At 32.6% G+C, this 23,065-nt stretch overlaps 1 protein-coding gene across 1 annotated transcript in view; it reads right to left on the reverse strand.

Annotated features, from left to right (window-relative positions):
• Window positions 1-23,065, reverse strand: part of EPHA6 (EPH receptor A6) — an 868,715-nt gene that overhangs the window by 690,928 nt on the left and 154,722 nt on the right. Inside the window, exon 3 of the mRNA XM_057546076.1 lies at window positions 17,608-18,271. Within this exon, the coding sequence (XP_057402059.1) occupies window positions 17,608-18,271 (664 nt within the window). The remainder of the gene's footprint in view (window positions 1-17,607; window positions 18,272-23,065) is intronic.

The following is a 23,065-nucleotide window of genomic DNA, read 5'->3' on the forward strand; positions in this document are numbered from 1 at the left end:
AGAGGTACGCTCCAAACTTGCAAATAACTTAGGTTCTTATCTTACTGGCCAAATTAAGTCATATAGTTGAGGCCAAAGTCAAGGAGTCAGAAAAAATACTTGCCCTTTACTGGGAAGAACTGAAAAGTTACAAGGGAAAGAGAATGAATACAAGGAAAGGTGAAGAACTGGGGCCAATAATTCAGTTTGCCAAACCCATATTCAAATGTCACACCTATACTCACCCTTCTCTAATTATGCAGGTTAAAACAAGTGTGTAACTAATTATGATAGACACTTATTAGGAAAAATAAAAATGTAATAAGTATGTAATGTTTATGTATAATGTAATACATACATACATATATACATATTACTGTAGAGGAGACTGATGAAAAAACAGAATATTCTGAGATCTGCAAAAGGCTCTTTGAGTACTTAGCTGAGTGATGATCAGCACATACATGTTAGGAAAACTCAATGTCCAGGCACAGATGGCTTTACTAATGAATTCTATCAAACACTTAAAAAAGAAATAACACCAATTCTGAATAAAAATTTCCAAAATATTGAAAAGTAGGAATTACTACCGAACACATCTTATGAAGTCAGTACTACTTTGATACCGAAACCAGAAAGAGATATTACAAGTAAAGAGAATTACAGGTCAATAGCTCTCATGTACAAAGATGGAAAAACTATTAAGTTTTTTATAAATATGAAATGCAATCATACTTATAAAGAATAGTAAATCATGAAAAAGGGGTGGTTTATCCCAGGAATGTAACTAGCATGATATTTAATGGTGAAAATTTGAATGCTTTCATTCTAAGATCAGGAACAAGGCAAGAATGTCTGTTTTTACTATTTCTATTCACCACTGTACTGGAGGATCTGTGAAACAAGGAAATAACAACAACAAAAAAATCCAGTTTGGAAAGGAAGAAAAAGTTTCTTCATTCATGGATGAAATGAAAATATGAACTAAAAATGTCTATGGAATATATGAAAACATTCTAGAATGAGTGAGTGAATTTAGGAAGGCTACAAGATGCAAGATCAATATACAAAAATTATTTGTATTTCTACAACAAACAGCTGGAAATAAAAATTAACAAAACAATATTTAAAATAGTATCAAAATATGAAATACTTAGGGATGAGAACAGGAGACAATCAAAATGTCTATCAATAAATGAATGGATAAACAACTTACAGTATATCTAAACAATGTTCTAGTGCTCAGTCAAAAATAATAATAAAATATTGATACATGCAAGTACATGAATAAATGTCAAAATAATTATGCTGAAATTAAAGAGGCCAGGCAGAAAAATGCATACTATATAATCACTGAGATATATAATTCTAGAATATGTGAACTAAAGCATAGAGACTAAAGTATAGAGCCTTAGTGATTGGCTGCAGGAAGGACAGGGAGAGAGAAATGATAAAGGTGCATGAGGAAATACTGGGGGATGATGGATAGGTTCATTATCTTGATTATGCTGATGTTTTCATAGCCATATATACATCAATGTTTAGCAAACTGTACACTTTAAAGTGCAGTTTTTGTATGTCATTATACTTCATAAAGCTGTTATAATATGTTTTATATTTATCTCTTGATTTTTAACTAAATTTTACACATTTTATTTTAAAGTAAACAAGTCTTTTAAAATATAAATAACTTTCTCTGTTAGAACTTTTTACATCCAGTTTACTTTACTGAAATTGGAATATTTACATTAACTAGGAGATAATCTCTATAAAGCAAAGTGTTTACCTCTGTGAAAACTCAGGTCATTCTTGATGGTAATATATTATTTATTTTTATGCAACTAAAAAGAATGGGAGGCCCAAAAAGAGAAAAATCACTTCAAATGATCAAAACAAAAGAGATCTGAAAAATAATATATTTAATAGTTTAAGGGAAAAAATTTAAAGAACAGATTCCTTTAAAAAATACTGCTATTCAGAGAGATGGCTTTGGATGAAAATTGCTGGTTCTAGGCCCTGTTTGGTGAGACAGCAGGAAAAAATAATTTTATGTTTTTACCGTCGCACTAATTTTTTCAGTTTAACATACTTTGCTTTTGCTTTTCTTACAATACGAGGTTTGACCAACTAGTAAGCCTTTCTTCTACAATACTTTTGATGTATAATGTTACTTTCTCTTTTAACTCTTAACTTGAATTCATAATTCTATGAAAGGGAGTGAAAATGTTGACCAACAAAAGTCAATGATTTGGTAATTGCTTTTTTTTGCCAATAATAAAACTCTTGTCAATAATCTTCAGTTTAATTTACTTATATTGGAAGCTTCATTAGACCTACTAATGAACTGAGCATCATTTTAATTAGAATTAACACTTTCATCCTTCTTATGAATATATATAAGATGAACTTTGAAATGCTGGCCATCTGGGAAAAGTCAAGCTGTCATAGCAAAATTAAGACATTTCTCATGAAATAGTACTACTCTGTGGACACCAGACAGTAAATGAATAGACATTCATTGTTATTGCATTGAGGGAAATTCTCTCAAAAAAGCACTCCTATCTCCTTTAGGAATTCTTAGATACTTTGATCATCCCTTTGAAGTAATATTCATTTAAAGATACATTTCACATGCAATGCTAGACTCTCTCCAATGTTTCATTAGTAGGCATACGAGTTGCATGATATTTTTTCCACTTAGCAGTCAGACCATTAAATTGTATAAGCATCGCTAATATCTATGGTTCAAAGATCATAGTCTCTTCTTAAGGATGCCTGGTATACACACAAAAAAGAATCTGTTTTTAAATTTTTATTTTATATTGGAGTATAGTTGATTAACAATGTTGTGTTAGTCTCAGGTGTACAGCAAAGTGATTCATTTATACATATACATGTATCTACTCTTTTTCAAATTCTAAAAGAATCTTAACAGAAGAGATGTATTAATTATTTCTCCATTTCCTCTAATTAAGTTTGTGTGTATTATTCCAGGACATTAATAAAAGGAGGGAAAAGGGGAGGGAGGAGGGAGGAAGGAAGGAAGGAAGGAAGGAAGGAAGGAAGGAAGGAAGGAGCTCTTCTATTTGAAGAGCTCTATTCACTCTATTCACTTCGCTCTATTCATTCTATTCAAACAGTGAATAGCGTGAGCTAGACTGACATTCCTTAGGAAGGAGATGATAATGCTTGCAATGAAATGCTGAAAATACATTTTAAGATTAAATATCAAATGATTTTTCCAAATCCTTATTTGTGATTAAGTGCAATGAATGACTTGAATATCTATATATATGAAAAGACAAGAATAAAAATGGCATGATATAGTCACAATTCTGCAGGAAAGCTTAATCAGGTAGTACATAGTCTAAGAAACCTCAAATATAAATGAAAATAATGATAAAATATTTACCATGCAGCTTAAGTTGATTTTTTCAAAGGGCCTAAATAAGAGAGATGGTGGGAGGGCGGGGCAAGAAAGACAAATAGAAAAATAAATGAATGACAAAATACAGCAGTAATAAATTTGCAAGGGGGCTATGGAAGATAATATATCCCCAAAAATTCCTATGCATACATAGAACATTACACAACACATGCTTTACAATGTGAAACTGTTATTTTAGCTGAAAATAAAGGTTCTTATTTATACCTTAAACAGGTACAATATATTGCTTTTTTTTAGAAAAATCTTTATAAAAAGACACTTGTTCAAGATTATCAACAACTTGGAGAATCTTTTTAAAATGCCCATTCTAAATATGTTCTATAACATACTGAGCAAAGTATATGAAATTGTGGGCTCTGTGTAAATGTACACCCCCTCACAAAATCAACAGCACAATTATTTAAACAAAAGATTATGGCAAGTTCTGTGTGTATTGTGTGGCAGGGACCATGGTAATTCATAGCAATTCAGTTGTAATTCAGGATGTAATAGGTATGCAATAAATGTTTGTTAAGCCTATGGTATACATTAATAAAAACGTATCTGCCATTGCTGAAAGTGCAATATAATCTGAAAGCAGGGAGAAAAAAATGAGAACCTACTGGAAACTGAGTATTATGGTTCACATAAAATCTGTTTCCTTGTAATTTCTAAGTAAATGACAATCTGAATTTACTTATCATTTGCTCCTATGTATCATTTTCCACAAAGAATATAAACTATTAACTCACCAATTTTTAACAAATAAATTTTCAGTGTCTAGCATGGCAACTAGTCAAGATGTTTCAGAGTGAGAGAATTAACAAAGACAGTCTTTGAAAAGGTCTCATCAGCAAACGGCCAATGCTGAACGAATATGCCTCTAATACAAATACACACATATACCCTACATTTTTTACAAATAAAGTCTTTTCTCGCAGATATTTCTGCATTTTAATAAAAATCAAACTCTTTTTCCCAAAACAGATCAATATGAAATCCTCTACTGAGCATTTCTGAAATTATATTTCTTAGCACAGATGCTTTAACAAATGACTGAATAAAAAGATAGCTAACTTGTGAGGAAAACATTTCCACTAGAAGTTTTGTTCTGTTTAGTTGTAAAAATGTAACACACTAATAACAGGCTTAAAAGAACAAGTTTGATCATTTTATTTATATTTCCCAGATATACATTAATTTGCCTATATGGAAGAAGTCTACAAACACTATATGTAAAGCAAATATTTTAGGTTTACGGGCCATAGGGTTTCTGAAGCAACTACTCAACGTTGCAACTGTAGCTTGAAAACAGTGATAGACAATATGTAAATGAATGGACTTGGCTGTACTCTAAAAAACTATTTACAAAAAGGGGCTAGAACGGCAGGCAGGGTGTAGTTTGCCAACTCCACCTACAGAGTGTTACGTGATACTGACAAAGAGTCTCTCCTTGACCAAACTTTTAGTCAGGCTCTTCTGAGCCCTCTGTTCAATTAGGCCTGACCATGGACTTTTGTCTGTGTTCCTGCAGAGTCCAGTTTTAGCAAGAATCTTACTAAACTGGTTTAGAGAAAATCCCCCACCCTAAATACCTGATCAATTCCTCATCTCCCATCATCCGCCAGGTGGTATCTGGTCACCCTGGTCCACCATTAGAAAGAATCCTGTCAGGATAGTTGAGCCAGAACTGCCCCACGCTTTACCCCTGATGTTTCCCTCTTAGTAATTTTCCATCCATTGACCCACACCACACTCCATGGCTATAAATTCCCACATTTCTTGTTGTGGGAATTTATAACTCCTATTGTTGTGGGAATTTTTTTCTTGTTGTGGGAATTTTTAACTCCTGTTCAGAGTTAAGCTCAATTTCTCTCCACTACTATGACACTCCATTGCAGCAGTGCCCCTGAATAAAGTCTGCCTTACAGTTTGTTTTTTACTATGGTATGAACAGACTTTATTGTTTGCAACAGGAAGTGGAAGAGGAGGGGATATGACAGCTCCAGCTCCTAGGGTGGCTCCACAGGCTTGGTCGCCACTCTCGAAAAACTTGGTTCTTTAACACGTGTCACAAGGATTTTTTTCTTTAACGATATCAAAAATAATCTGTGATTTTTCCTTTGATTGACCAAAATCCATATTTAATACCTAGATGATGTCTTCTTATTTTCATGTTTCTCTTTCACCTTTTCTCCGATTCTTCAAAAATTACTGTTTAATCATAGTTGTAAAGTTCCATGAAAATACTAATTTGTATCCTACAAACCAACATCTTTTTGTTAAAACTTTGCCTTAGGCTTCATTTTATTGTAACAAGAAATTTTCTGTGAGACTTTTCTTGCCCCCAAATAGATTCTTAAACCAAGGTACAATTAGAGGCTAATTGCACACATTCTAAAGAAAGATGGATTCAATGGTGAAGGTAACTCCTCTGGGACTTGGTAAAAGATGGCAGTGCTGGCCCTATACCCACATCACTGTTGCTCTCCCCTCCCCAATCTCAATCCCTATAAAGTAAGAACCGTGGTATTAAATAATCCATCTATTTTCCCTATTAATTAGTTATCTCTACTTTACCATAGATAAAACTATTTCATGTAATTTAATCTATTTTTTCCCTGTCTACTCGGTACCACTGATAAATATTTCTCTTTGGGAATTAATACTACACATTTTAAATATCTTCTCTTGAATATATTTTAATGTCTGCCAGGACTCTTGCTCTCCTTTAGCATACTTTTCAAATAGTCTATATGTCATTCCACTTATTATTTCATATAACATTTCTAATCATTTCTGCTGAGTTCAAAGTAGCAAAACAGTAACAATTTTGAGTGTGATTTGTTTATAATTCTAAATTAAAATTTATATCTTACAAATATTTAAACTTCTCATCTAAGACCACAGTGTATACATCAAATTATTCTACTCTTCCTTACATCACTCAAAACAAATTTGTAATTCACTGCATTAGATAGAATATCCTCTTGCCAATTTTTAACAAATGTAAGAAAAAATATATAGTTCAGCATTAAAGTAATAATGCATCAGGAACAGATAACTTTACTGAGTCAAAGATGGGTCATCTAAGTCAATATATTATTATAACATTTCATCAATAAGTATATAGAGAAATTTTGTGGTCACCTCAATAGATGTCAGAGAACTTTTGAAAAAATTTAGCAACCATTGTGAATAAAAATATTTACCTAATTAATGTATCCTATTTATTGTATAGGATAATTATTTTAAAATTTTTTTTACATAATTAAGCATCATATTTCATATGCATGGAAAATTAGTTCACATTTAGCAATCTTTAATACCCACATACAATTAGGCTTTAGGAAGAGTATGCTCTTGGTCATAATGTAATTAGTAAATTAATAGAGAATCTTTAGAAAAGCTCTGACATAATCCATATATATTGCCATTTCAAAGTTTTACCAGCTAAAAAATTGCCAGTTAATTTTATTTTAAATATTTAATTAATATAGAGATAAAGAATATAATTTTTTTACCATGGTAGGGTGAAAAGTAAACCATCCTGAATAGTATTAGTTAACTTCAAAATAAGAATAGAAACAAAGAAATGAGGATATAAGACATTTTAAGAAAAAAACCAAAAAATAAACTGATCCTATTTAAAGAATTCTATCCAAGACAATAGTTGTTTATCTCTGTCCAAAGGAACAGGGCTTGCATCTTTCAAGAGGTTTTCATGGCTTTCTATAGCAGTCACCTTTGATACTGTCAAATAATGGGAATAAATCATGCTTTTTCCTTGTCCACTGCTGAAGATAAAGCAGAGCTTGCTTTTATGCTCCCAAAGTTCCCATCAATTTTGGTACTGCTTGCCTCTTTATATGGTGATAGTCCTTGTATAGAGCAACTGGCAACTGGAAATCTCCATCTCTTTAAATTTATCACCACTCTATAGTTCCCTGTAAAATGGAGACTACCATTTTCAGTAATACCTATATTCCTTATTTATTATAACTTATCCTAAAAACAGATAGTTTGGCCTAAGCTCAAATTGAAAATAGTAACTGGTTATACAGAATAATGATAGAGAAATACTTGTAATACTAAAATTTTCCATTTTATAGTATTATATGCCAAAAGGGAAAAAAATTCAAGTACAAAAAAGGAGAACTATTTCTTTAAAAGGCCACGTGCATAATTGAGGACACCAGTAATTTATTTAATTCTCATTATAAGTCATTATTTCAAAGGACTCAAAAATATTAAGAATGTCCCCCCCATATCATCACAATGTGTATTCGAGTTTAGCATCACTTCCCAGGTAATCATAATAACTGTTACTATAAATAAAATTAAAAATGCTTTTCTCACAAAGGATAACAAGATATGTTAAACCAAAGTAAACATCTGAAGTATATTTATATCAGATACACTTTTCTTCAACCCTGTCACACCCACTCCTTGTTCTGTATCAAGTTTTATTCCTTTGATGCCTATTCTCCTTAGAACTATGTTGTCCTTTGAAATATACTTCCCTAGAGCTGAGATATGTAAATACTCTAAAAATGCAAATTATTACATTTTTTTTCATATAGAGGATACAAAGTCAACCATACCTTGTAGTTCTAATGCTAGCTCTGAATATATAATGAAAAAATGTATAACAAAATTATCCTCAGATTTTAACACGCATGATATAATTTTACTATATATAGTTGTTGTGATGCTTAGAATAAAATTTAATCTGAATTATATACAGATTTATTAAATACAATATTTTGTTATACTCTATTCCTATAAAATGAAAAGTGAGATATTTTTCTTCTCTGGTAAAATTCTGCCATTATATCTTCAATGTACTACATAATATCCCACTGGAAAGTTTATTCTGAATGTTCTCTGTTGCTATTATGGATACTTCATGGAAATAATCACCCCCTCTTCAAATAGTTGAATCCTATTTATTTCTATGGACAGAGAATAAGGTATAAATTTATAGAAATAACTTTTACTCTAATGTTTAATTTAGCATAATTAGTTCAGTTTATATCTGGTTCGATGCAACATTAATATATAGCCTAATGCTTGTCTGTTGATCAAAAAAATCCTGATTATTTATACTGGATGTAGCTTAATATTAAAGTTTACACAAAGAAGCTTTTACTCTACTGATTATATAATTTTTACAAGTGTGTCAACTGTGAGTAAAATGTATATGTCATTTCTATGCCAAGGCTTCTAAGAAGATGTGTATCCTATATGCTTTCCTTCTTTCACTGGATACAGATGACTACAAGGCCATACGAGATAATGGAACTACAGACGGAAAATATATAATTCTCCTATTTTCTGTATGAAGGAAAGCCCTCAACAGCCAGGAACACCCTGGACTGTAATGTAAATTAAAAATGAACTTCTATATGTTAAAGCTCTAGAATTTGGAATTTTGTCTTCTCAGCTTCTAAATATTACCCTAATTGAAGGGCGTGTGTGCATGTGTGTGTGTGTGTATACACAACGAAAAAACTTCAGGTGTGGATTTTATGTGTAGTTTCTGACACATGGAATTGACAAATAGATTAAAAGGCTACTATGACTTTAAGGAAATCTTATTGCCAACAAATCATGAGTCTGGTCTAAAAGAGCCTGTAACTATGAAATGACTCTGGAGTCCCCAAAATAGATGAGCATGAAACAGGCATGAAAGCCGTTCAGCCACCAATAACTAATTGAAAAACTGTCAGGATAATAAGAAGCTCACAGATAGCATAGCCAAGGGCCATTGAGAAGGACGGATAAGAGCATCAACTCAACTGCTGTTGAGGTTCTTCACAATGCCTGCCCATCACTGCTATGGAGCACTAGTTCCTATTATTCTCCTTTCTTAATGGCAGTTTTCCACTTATTTCAACCATTGTATATTTTGTGTTAGGGTAAATGGCTTGTCATTTAATGTGTAGGTCACCAGCTGACAAAAGAACGTATCTGAACGTGATGGAGAAAAATTTGTATTGACAGATACATGAGGATGATTATGTACACTTTGTGGATGAAGTGGCAGGCTACTGCAGAGATAACCAAGTATCTACAAAAATCGGGCTTCCTCTTCCATGATAAAGAATTGTTGCTGGAAAGTGACTATTGAGCCAGGGATAACATTTAACAACAGCCCACCCCTATTTGCAGTTAGGTGTGGTCACATAGGCAGTTCTCAGTGCTGTATCTGAGAGGAATTCATGTGGCTCTTCAGATCTGAGTTGGTTAAGAAACACATGTGTCTTCTCCAATCTCTTTTTACAACCTCTGAACTGGACACAGATAACTATAAGGCCCTAGGAGATGGCTGGCCCACTAAATGCAAGAAGTCCTAGATCCCTGAATGCATGGAGTAGAACTCCTGTCAACCAGTAATACTAACATGAATTATTTGGTAAATTTCTTAGGGCTCTTCAGTTTTCTATTTATAAGGCCTTAGGGAAGATTAGTTCAACTATAAACTCTCTAAATTAAAAAAAAAAAAAAAAGACATAGAAAACAAGTTAGCACACAAGTTACAACTCCAAAGTACATGCTGACACCAATGCTTAGAAATATTTAGACTCAATTTCTTTCAAAATTTATTTGAATGTGACTTTAAAATACATAAAGAATAAAATGGTATCTATAAAATGAAAAATAAATTATGAAACAAAGTAGGCAGAAATAAAACAATAACAAGTGAGAATGAAAAAAAAACCTCAATGGATGAAGTAATCTCTTAACTAGCTGTAGCCAAAGTGAAAATTCATTACCTGGAAATTAGCTGAGATTGAAAATTAAAAAAAAAAAAAAACATATCGGAGACAAAGAGGATAATATTGAAAGTCTTCAACAAATATCTCATAGGTATTCTAGAAATACAAAACAGAATAAAGTAACACACACACACACACACACTTTTTCAGGTTAAAACACAAAATGAGAAGTGAAGCAGGAAAAAATAATCCATAGCAGTTACATAATAATGTAACTGAAGACCAAAAATATGGAACCTATAGGTAATCTCCCAAATAATGACAGTTAAGACTGTCAGAAGGTCACTGGCAACAACAGATTCTTATGAACAGGGAAATAATATTTTCAGAGTGCTGAGGAAAAGTAATAGTCACTTAGTATTCTATACCCAAATAAACAATCATTGAAAAGGGAGGACAAAATATTTTTAGATATCCATTAAATAAAGGGCTTAAAATTATAGAACCTTGCCAAAAAATCTACCAAAGGATATACTTCAGCAAATGGAATAATGAACCCAGTAGAAAGGATATAATGATAGAAAAAAACATCAAGTACAAAATCTGTTAATATATTTTGGTGTATCTAAGTACAGACTTTATGAAACTATTGATTTTGTTTCTTTAAAAAGCCAAACTAAAACTCTAGACAATGTTCACAAGAAAGGTAGTAATTTCAGGGGGTGACATGGTGTGTCATGTTGGAAAGAAAAGAGAGATACTATATAATTTTATCCCCTCTTAGAGATATATGTGTTAAGAAAGGATTTTTAAAATTAAGCATAGCTCCTATAGAAATATGATTTATAGCTTTCAAGTTGGCTGACAGTAAAATAGAAACTATAATTGAAGTTAAAATTTGGTCAAAATAATTTATTAAGAATGATCATTTCAAGACAGTTTATGTTTTAACCTATTTTAAAAATTGTGACAAAGAACAAAGTACAATATACTTATTTAACTTTATTATGTTTTGTTTGGAAATAATACCTTCTATTTTTAGACTCCTTCAAGCCTCTTGATTTCATATTCTTCTCATGCCAGATGAAAATCTGGAATTGCTTCATGCAATAAAGCAGCTTTATTTGGAATTGAAGGTTATATTGTAAGAGTTTATATTTACGTTGTGGTTACTTTTAGAAAGTGAAAATACTGTTTGGGCCAGTAAGTCTGCCCCTTTTTCTGATCCCAATCTCACCTTTCAGCTTTTCATCATACCCTCAAGCCCCCTTATTTAATGCTAGCAAATCCTGGTGTTTCAAAATTTCTTTATGCTCTCTGCTTCCACAATCATCTCTGATAACATGATTAGACAGAAGATCATAAACACAGAGCGTAAATGCTTCTGAATTGCAACAGAGGACAGAGTCATGAAGCCTTAATAACAACACTCTTCAGGAGATCAAATCGAGAGCTATGTCACCAAAGGCCCTGAATATCCCATTCACCTCTGTGAACAATAATGCAATGGTCCAAGAATTGCCACCATCCTTTCCTCTAGAATTTTTAAGCAGCACTAGAGGGAAAATAAAAACATGTTTCTAGGAAGAGAAAAAGTTATAAAATATTCTTTATGTTTTAGAACTTTACTTTCATAGCCAGATGTTATTTTATTAAATTATATCATGTGATACTTAAAGGCTTAAAGAAGATACCTTTGCAATAAATATACATATATATTCAAAGCAGGTCTGAAGTACCAAACCCTAACTAATATCTCTAAGTACAAGTGTTACTACCTAAATGAGATTTATTCTAAATTAATATCCAACAGGAGTTTATTAGGGATTCACGTCACTTCGGAACTCACAACTCAACAAAAATTATTCAATTTTCCATGTTAATTGATTCCAATTTTCTTCCATAGTGTTAAGATATTCTTAGTTATATGAAGTGAAATACTATTTGATGTAAATTAATGTTTTATGAATCAATGCTATTTTTTATTCAAGCCCTTACTGGAATAAATTAAGACAACTTAAAAATTTAAATCTGTAACATCAATATGCCTAAGTATGGCAGTTTTAATTATGAACCTATGAAATAAAATAAAAATGTATGAAAAATAAGATATTGGAGCCAAGTATAAAATACTGCCTATAATGTAGAGTTACCCAAATTACTGTGTTTGGTTTTAAATTTTAGCATATCTGCTTAATATAATGTTTATGTCTATTTAAACCTGATCGAAAATAATAAGAATAAAAGTGCCTCTCTTTTTTGTGCTTCTAGAATTTGGATCTAGATACACCTTAACATTACAGAGAAAGGAATCACAAGTTGAAACATTTAGTATTATAACTTTTAGGATAAAATATGATAATAAATTATTTAAATGCAAATAAATATACACAATTCATTATATATGATAGTATGGGTAGATATAGATTTATTCTATTTTAAACCAGCTTATTGTACTTTTGTTATGTAGCAGGCCAAGAGTTCTCAAATGTATTCAAGTAAATTATGAGTATTCCTAAAACCTCACTGTAATTTTTCCTATTTATCATGTCTAACAGCAAAGTCCCAGATAAATCTATATTTTTCCATCATTCTCAGTAGCCTGAATCTCAGAATGGATGTGTAGATACTGTTCTAACAGTGCCCATATCAGATTCCACAAAATAAACACAGAGCAAAAAGGGCCTAATTAATGATGAGTAACTAAGGGCTCCTCTGTACTGTTTGGCAAGCAGGAAAAGTTAAAGCATCAAGGTGAGAGCATGGATGCTTGGAATAAGGAAATGAAAGAGAAAGAGAAAGAGAAAGGAAGGGAAGAAGTGAAGAAGGGGAGGAGAGAAAGAGACATGGAGGGAGGGAGGGAGGGAAGAAAGACACACAAAGACCAGACTGAGAATTATCTAGGCTTTAGTTATAAATCTAGTATTAGTTACCAAGTGGCCCCAGGGAATAAAATTCTGTTCTCTATAACTTAGAATCCTGATTCATAAAAGGAGGGACAAAAATATTTTCAAAGGCTTTCCAGATCTAAAATACCACAACCCTCCCTGAAGAAAACTTTCCTATTTCACAGAAATACGAAGACACAGAGCATTCTGTCAGTATACCAACAACTTCTACCTTTAACTATTCAGTAGAACCTGGTACTACTTATCATTCACATCAATAAGTTTCTTACCCTTCATTACACAAATGATTTTTAAATATATCTCTTTTATCTGACAGCCCTGGTAAAACAGGCACATAAATAATTAGAACAAATTATAGCACAGATGACAGAGACATTAACTTTGTGAAGATATAGATATATGTGCTATATATATGTGACATATATATTTGTGCTAGACCCTGAAGGATGAATAAAATTCCACCACAGAAAAGGAAGAAGAAAGGGACACCAAGCAGCTAGATAAAACATGAAAAAAAAAGAGCAAGAAACATGAAAAATACATGGATTATTCAAAAGTAACAAAAACAGAACAGGAGACAGAATTTGTTGAAGTCAGAAAATAATAAGACAAGGCCAAATTGCGAAGTCCCTTGAATGGCACAATGACTAACTAGTTCTAATGGAAGAGAAAGAAAAAATAGAATAATTTCCTAACATGAAATGTATTAAAATTGCTATCAGGATTTACACAATAAGCGACTTTAGGGCCTCAAACATCTCAGATGAAGCATCAGACATGTGAGTGAAGCCATGTTAGATGTCCAGCCTTGTTAAACCTCCAAATAACTGCAGTGGCATTGAGTGACCCAGATAAAACCAGCAGAAGAACCAGCCAACTGAACCCGGTCCATATTTCCAGATTGTAAGCAAATAACTTATACAGGATAAAGGATACTGTTTTAACAAAAAGCTAAAACATGTGGCATTTGCTTTAGTAATGAAAAGACTGTGGAGGCTGGAAGGGTGGCAAGAAGGCTGTGACTGGAGGATGGAAGAGCAGTAAATTAATTATTATTGGAGATAATGAAAGGTCAACCAACAATTGGTGAGAAATACTACCTGTGATAACTTGGAAGACACAAAAAGTACTTCATAATGTTGTGGATCAAATTAAGAAGTTTTCCTGACAGATGGTAAAACTAGCAACTGGCCACATGGAAATTCTTATGACTAAGAAGGATAACTCAGAGGGCAAAGTCAAGAGTAATGAAGACAAAGAGCCACAGAGAACTAACCCCAGGTTGCAGAACTGGGCTCCAAGCAAAGAACAGTCCTTGCCCCTATAATTAGGGACTCTGATGACCTTTGCTGGATTTCAGAATCACAATGGACCAGTGATTGCTATGTTCCCTGCCTTCAGGAATGTGAGAATCTTTTACAGTCTTCCTAATCCTGTCCCATGTGTGCTGTGTGTGTGAGGAACAATAACATCTCGTTTAGTTTTTAATTCTCCAGATGAAGGAGAGCTTTAGCTATGAAGCTTTATTCATATCCAGAAGAGATTTCACTGAAGCTCTTCTGGACTTCAACACAATGCCATAATGGAATAGATCTTTGGGAGGATGTGGGCTTTTGTGCATGAAGGAGGGACATTAGTCATGAGCATTAAGAGAGAAGACTGTGGTATACTGTTACACTGGCAGCTCCATATAAACATACTTACAGGCATTCAGCCCCTTTTGCAGTCCCCTCGTATACTCACTTTATACATGGCCATGTGAAAAACTCCCTCTTTGGCAAGCCACTATACTGTAAAAAAGCTTGAGTCAGATTCTTTAATGATGTAAGGCCATGTAGAGAGAGGCCCTGGAATATATGAGGTCATCTTAGACATTCCAACCCCTGTTAAGCTCCCAGCTGAATTCAGCTACATGAGTGACCTCTGTTTACTCTACAATAAGCAGAAGAATTACCCACCTGAGCCCTAAGAAATCATAAATTATTGTGGCTTTAAGTTATTAAGTTTTGGGTTATTTTACCTCAATAGCAATAGATCATTGAAACATATGCCTCTATTTATATTTATCTTTACTACCTATCAAAATGATTAACAGACAGTAGGTACTCAAAAAAATAGCTAAAATAAATGCTCTAATAGAATAAACCAGAAGAAAAGAAAATGATATACATTGTTTTTTCTTTTCTCATTATATATATAAACATACGGTCACATTATTGCCTGAGCTATTCTTTATTCACATAAATTTCAATTAATTTGTCATGTAGGTTATAGGTAATTCTGAGATTTGGTTGTGAGATAAATTGTTGACAGACTGCAATAGAATCCATGATAAAAAATTATTATCAGAGGATAGAAAGGGGCAATATGAAGCATCAAGAACACAAATAAATACTTTAAAATGGAAACTAGTGATAGTGTAAGATACCTTTCTCTAAAAATGAGGTCTCCACATCCACTTCCTTTCTGTTTGTAAATAGCAATTCATTGTATTCAATTGGAACCAGGCACATGTGTTTGCATGTAATAGTATTCCATATACTTTACCATTAATTGATTATAACCACTAATTTATTTTTGGAAAAGGAAGTTAGTAAGCCATGGATTTAGAATCCAAGCATAATCTTCCAATTTCTGCCATCTGCTAGAAGAAGATGATGAACATTTGTACTGTACCCACTCTCTCATTTCTGCAGTCAAATAAATTATAATAAAGATAACAAGCCATAAAAATGAACGAGTCTAGCAGTAGCTCTAGATAAGCCGATAATTATCATATGTCCAAAGTCATCTTTGCCAACAGCTGAAGGAATTTTCAGGCATGCAAACAAGAATGAAATTTCACAGAGCAGACATATTAAGCAAAAAACATCTAGTCATCAATGATTGTCACTACCTCTAATTCTGTGATCAATGCCATCAAATATATTTAATAATAATTAATCACATAAATCCTTAGATAATTATTGTTTAAATAATTTTAAAGCTTTATTATTTTTACCAATATCCAGCGTCTACCTAATATAAAATATGGTAAAACTACACGGTTAGTATATATCATATGTTTTATCCTTGACTATTATTGCCTTCTTAATCTCACTGAAAAATTATTCATGTTGCATTTTCAAATGTAAAATATTCTATAGCACCTCTTCAAAGGATCATTTATATTGATAACTTATTTTTGATTCATTCTAAATCCTTGTTACAGGTGAACAAAAATTTGAATTAAATCTATATAAATTTCAATGAAATATATTTTAATGATTAAATAGTGAAGGAAAGTTGGCTCACACTTTCAATAAATATACGACAGACTTTTCATACAAACAGTACTTTCAAATGACCGAACATAATCATCACCGGTGGTTTTAGTGAACTTTTTCAGCATTCAAGAACCCAAGCATTTTGTAAATAGATAAAATGTTTAAAAATTCACATATATTACCACTGACCCTTATATAGAAACAAATATTTTTTTTCTCATTTACTTTCATCCCTTTTAATGGGTGGGAACATACCACTGAACATCACCAAAAAAATAAGTAAATTCAGTATGGTGCTATAGAAAAAAAACTATAAATAATTTACCATTGAGAGGAAAAGATCTCTACTATGTTACTATTTACCAAGCATTAATTTTATTTCTTTATTTGTGTTTTGATTATGAGTCCTAAATCCAAACATAATTGATATAAATTATCTTTATCAGGGGATATACAAAAATTTTTAAGTGTATATATTTATTAGATTAATAAGCCTTCATAAAATGATTCAAATAAAAAAATTGTTTTATCTTGAAAATTACAGATATTTCATATCATAACTCCATGAAAGGTATGGTTTTAAACTTAATCAGCATTGCACTGTGTTCATACTTCCTAACAATTTGATCTTGCACAAGTACTGCTATTTAAACAAAAAAAGCTAATGTGTTATATGGTAGGAAATTGTATTTAATAGTAGCAAAGGATAAATTAATTTCTGATACACTCAGTACTCAATCACCAAACACATAACATTCCTATAAACTATCCTATATATTTTTAAACATATGTATGATTCATATGCAAACATATGAATTCCTCATTTATTTAAATATAATTTCAGCTTACCTAGGTACAATTCAATTATTACAATTCAACATGAAAGAAAGAATTGTTTTCAAACTGTCTTTAAATGTCATATTCTCTATAAACCACCAAAACATAAAAGTTAAGCAAATGCCTGCTTTGATCCCTCTTGCTTTTTGTTGCTGCTATTGATGTTGCTTTCCTTTATAAAAATCAGGTGAATACAGCAATTCATACAGCAACTATTTTACTGAAGACAATATGGAAGAACACTTGTCATGGTATATAATTTATTTTACATTTTCATACACCATTCCCAGGAGGAAAAAAAAATCAGAAATTATCTTATAGTTAATATGAGTTAATTTCTTCCACAATTAATTCTTCCAGGAATAGTATTCGAAAATGTATTATTTGAATATAAATATACAACCAATTTACCTTTAAAGAAACATCATTTGAATGCATGAATAATTATTTAAATATTTCTTTCTTACCGTGGCAAGAACCTTCAATTTCTTCATATCCTGTACTGCAGATACACCTTCCAAGAGGAACCAGCCAATCTCCATCAGCTCCACAATACAGTTTAGGAGTGTCACGTTCTTCTGCACTCTTCACACAAGAGCCCCTTACTTCAACCAAGGAGGAAGAATCAACCCTTGGGATAGTGTCTGGAAACATGGCCAGATTACGAACAGTAAAGGGGCACTTTTTGTAGAAAACACGGACCGAAACTAGGGCAATGCACGCCCCGATGTCTTGAAAAGCCAGATAAAATCCCTTCCTTTCTATAGGCCCCACCTCACGAATTTCAGTGTTGAGTTTGAGGATGCGATCACCCAAATCCATCTGGGTAAAACTTTCATCAGCAGCAATTGTGTCAATCTTTGTATACTGGCTTGGCTTGAATTTAATTCCATGAGACTCATCTGATTCCACATAATATAGATTAAATGTTTCTTTGCAAGTCCCCAAGACCCATGGGATGCTGTTACAATCCCTCAGTGTGAACTTCATTTCCACATAAATTTTCTGAGCTGCATCACGGGAGATCCAGTTTGTACGAAGCCAGTTGTTTTGGTTTGGTTCCATCACATTACATACCTGGTATGTGTGAATGGGCCTATTGTGTTCATCCATTTCAGTGATGGCATCCCACTGCAAAAAGCAAAAATAAAATAAATGATTATGAAACCACAGTGGTCGAACATATATGATTACTTCAAAAATTTTCTGTTTTACTGAAAGAAAAATGAATAAAAAGGATACAAATAAAGCAAAGCAAAGCAACAATGGTGCAGGATTTTAACCAGGAGCCTTTCATTAAGACAATAGGTTCTGAACATACCAGCTGTCCTGGTATGAATCTTACATTCTTACGTGTTAGTTGCAAGATCAAGGGATACTTTATTTAACCTCTAGTTTCCTCAACTATAAAATGGAGCTGATAAGAGTACCTGTTTCATAGGACTGTTGTGAGGCATAAATTAGTTAATATATGTAAAGAACTTTAAATGGTTTCTAGTACTCTATAAACAACCTAAAATAGCATCTGTTATGTGATCAAATAACTAGACCAATGACGTACTCTAGTTACCCATTTGTCTTCATATCCAATTTGCCACAAATTGAGGTATATTCATCAGTATTCAATTAAATATTTACATGTCTATTTTGATAGAAAATAGACATAGAGAAGGCTTTAGATTTATTCAAGAAATATTTATCAGGCACTATTCTGGACACTAGGAATACAGCAGTGTACTAGCTGAACAAAAACTCCCTGCCTTCATGGATCTTACTTAGAGTGAGGAGACGCAATAAAAACTGTAAATGAGTCAACTGAAAAATATGGTAGAAAGTACAATGGGAAAAAATAAGGCAGGGAGATGGGGAAGAGGGTTGAAATTTTAAATAGTATGACCAGAGAAGGTCTTACTGAGGTTGTGACATTTAAGTAACGTCTTAGAGGTGAGGCAGTGAAGAGGAAAGAGTGAGTACCAATTCCTGAGGCAGGAGGGTATAGGTATGTTTTAGGAACAGCTTGAACGGGCACAAAACAGAGAGGCAAAGAAGGTGCAAAAAAGCCTTTGTAAGCATTGGAAACACTTTGGCTTTTACTCTGAGCTAGATCATTAGATTATCTTCACTTCTGCATGTTTACATACAAGCATTCTGCCACCTATATGAATAGAAAAAACTTCTTTATTTTAATTTTAGTAAAAATGTTTGAGTACATTGAAATTAATTGGTATTGTCATTATTTATATATCTAATACTGCATACTTCTATATTACAAATTTAGATTGTAAGTATATTTTATTTGTATAATAAAAGTTATAATAATTTTCAATAAACAAAAACACATTCTGGTAACTTTACAGTCTTTTTGGAAAAACATACTCGTCATCATAATTTCTCATTTCTATTAAAGTACAGTGGAAACGATAAACTGTTTTCTATAGTGAATGTGTTCTATTTCTTGATACCACACTTCAGTGATTTATAATAAGCTTATTTAACTCATCCAGTTTGCAGTTTCTTATTTTATTTGGCTGTAGAGAGTTAATCGAGACTGGTGGAATTTCAATTAATATAGTTTCTAACAGAATGGCTTCTTTCCTCAGTCTATTGGATTGCTGAAACACTAATACTTTCAATTATCTACTTTAAATTTCCACAAATAAACAATTTATATTATCCATCAAGCAAACTTAAAAACAATTCTGTATCTAAAATTTCATTTGTAAGTTGCTTGCTTGAAATTCAGAAGGTATTTTCCAGAAGAAACAATGAGTTCCTTTAGAACTGTGGGTACAGTTTTACAAAACACACCCACTGTTTATCAGGGGTGATCCAAAAATCTCACAGAGGCACATAAAATTACCCATCTAAATACCTTTCAGCCTAACATATTATAGGTCTTATATGACTCTTACACGTAAATTTAAAGGCAAACGAGAACTATCAAAGCTCATTTAAAATGGTAAGCTAATCATTCAGAACGTAAATAGTAAGACAAGATACAACTAATAAAATCTGAGAACTGTCAAAATAGGTGTCCAAAATTCTAAGCATTTTTCCCATTGGAGAGCCTCTAAGGTACTTATCCAGTGATTATTCTTATTTCAGATAAATTTCTAATCAGAATTGATTTTATTCCTCAGGGAATGCATGTAATTACTATTGTCTACACTGCATCCTCTACTCTCCCATAAAGGAGTGTAGAGATATACTGTCAATAAATTCTGTTTGAATAATTACACTTTAACATCTTCAGACTATATCTCTTCATATTAATAAAAAGTATTAACCATTATCATCAAACAATCAATTCTCCTAAAATATGAGATTAAATAAATGTGAAAAATGACATCTGTGACAGAAAAAAAGTTCTGAAATCATTACATATCTTTATTTAAAAATATGTTGGGTTTGGAAAAAATGTTTAGATGGAAAGAAAGATCAGGAATGTGAAGAATATAACATGCATACACTGAATCAGGACTAAAAATCTGAACCAAGAGATAAGGAAATAACAAAATACATGCAAATAATGAGAAATGTGGTTCTTTTCAAAGCACTACATAAGGATGTTTAACAAAATGGTACATTATTTTCTATGTTAAATTAATGATGTTTGAGAAACAATAGTGTTTCTTCTCTCTGTAATCAAAAAAACAACAAAAAAAAAAAAAGAAAGAAAGAAATCAGAATGAGATTCAGATACCAAAATAGGCAAAAGGGATCAACTGCTAAATTTAGTCTTATCCAAGAATACTGAAAGTAATTTAAATTAGATTTTTAAATTTGAATATGATTCACTAAAATAAGAGTATAAATAAATTCAAGATTGCTATAAGATCTAAAAGGCTAGGAAGTTTACTAAAAATATACTGTCATTAGTAGATATAGAAATGCTATCATATTTAAATCATAATATATCCTTTGAAAACACTGCATTTACACAAAGTTATATTTGTATTTATACAGTTACATAACTTTTAGTTACAATTTCCAAGTATTAAAATAAATAGAGCCTCTAAAAATGTGGGGTCAAAGGAAAGAATGGAAGTATAGGGCTCACATACCAAATGTCTAAATATTTTTAAATGATAAATCATTCTTCAAAGAAGATCAAACTCTAAGTATGTTCTATTTGCCTACTTTAGAAAGATACTGGAAGGCCAGGTTCAAATTTAAAATATTTGGACTTCTCAGAATTTCATGCCAGCATGTGGTAGTCCATCCAGAGCCAACCCCTAACCTTAGTCAACCCCATTTCTATTTCTCCCCTGATGCTAGGTAAATCCCATACCATGAAGGACTTCACACAAGCACATATATGAGCATCCCAGTCTTCACGTCCCAGCTGTGTCCCTCCTCTGCTACAAAAAGATGCCAACTGTGGTCCTCTATTCAACCTAGGTTGAGCATACCAGTAGTACAGTTCACCCTTTGGAGGATGGACCCCCAACAAGAAGCCTTAAAGTTCTTGAAAGGAGATTTGAAGCCATCTGAGCAGGGAATTCAGGGGTCTTACCTAGAGTGTGGTACAGAAGGAAAGCATAGGATCTAAGTAGCATATTACCTTATTGCTCAAGATCATTGCTTCACAAAGAGGGTTGTAGCTAGAGAAATGAATGGGGACGGCCATCTAAAGCTCTAGGAATAGTGTATCATCTTCCATTCCCAAGTCTAAAGAAAGGTACAATCTCCCAAGACCAAACCAGGAAGTAATAGAAAATATGAACAGACTAATTACCAGTACTGAAATTGAATTAGTAATTTTAAAACTCCCAATAAACAAAAGTCCAGGGACAGATGGCTTCACAGGTGAATTCTACCAAACATTTAGAAAAGAGTTAACATCTACCCTTCTGAAACTATTCCAAAAAACTGCAGAGGAAGGAATACTTCTGAACTCATTCTATGAGGCCACCATCACCCTGACACCAAAACCAGACAAAGATACCACAAAAAAAGAAAATTACAGGCCAATACCACTGATGAACAAAGATGCAAAAATCTTCCAACAAAATACTAGCGCACCAAATTGAACAATATATTAAAAGGATCATATAACATGATTAAGTGGGATTTATCCCAGGATGCAAGGATTTTTTAATATCCACAAATCAATCAATATGATACACCACATTAACAAATTGAAGGATAAAAACCATGTGATCATCTTGGGACTTCCCTGGTGGTCCAGTGGCTACAACTCCAGGCTCCCAATGCAGGGGGCCCAGGTTCGATCCCTGGTCAGGGAACTAGATCTCACATGCCACAACCAAGAGTTCACGTGACACAACTAAAGATCACACATGCCACAACTTAAAAAAAAAAAAAAAATCCTGCATGCTGCAACCGAAGATCCTGCACGCCACAACGAAGATCTTGCACACGGCAATGAAGATCCTGCATGCCACAACTAAGACCCGGTGCAGCCAAATAAATAAATAAATAAATAAATAAATAAATATTTTAAAACATATGATCATCTATAGACGCAGAAAAAGCTTTTGATAAAATTCAACATCCATTTTTGGTAAAAGCTCTTCAGAAAGTGGGCATAGAGGGAACCTACTTCTTCATAATAAAGGCCATACATGTCAAACCCACAGCTAATATCATACTCAATGGTGAAAAGTTGAAAGCATTTCCTCTAAGGTCAGGAAGAAGACAAGGATTCCCACTCTCACCACTTTTATTCAACGTAGTTTTGGAAGTCCAAGCCACAGCAGTCAGAGAAGAAAGATAAATAAAAGGAATCCAAATGGGAAAAGAAGACATAAAACTGTCAATATTTGCAGATGACATGATTCTATACATAGAAAATCCTAAAGACACTAGCAGAAAACTAATAGAGCTAATCAATGAATTCAGTTAAGTTGCAGGATACAAAATTAATACACAGAAATCTGTTGCATTTCTATACACTAACAA

Source organism: Balaenoptera acutorostrata, chromosome 4, assembly GCF_949987535.1.
Source record: "Balaenoptera acutorostrata chromosome 4, mBalAcu1.1, whole genome shotgun sequence".
Lineage (NCBI taxonomy): Eukaryota > Metazoa > Chordata > Mammalia > Artiodactyla > Balaenopteridae > Balaenoptera > Balaenoptera acutorostrata.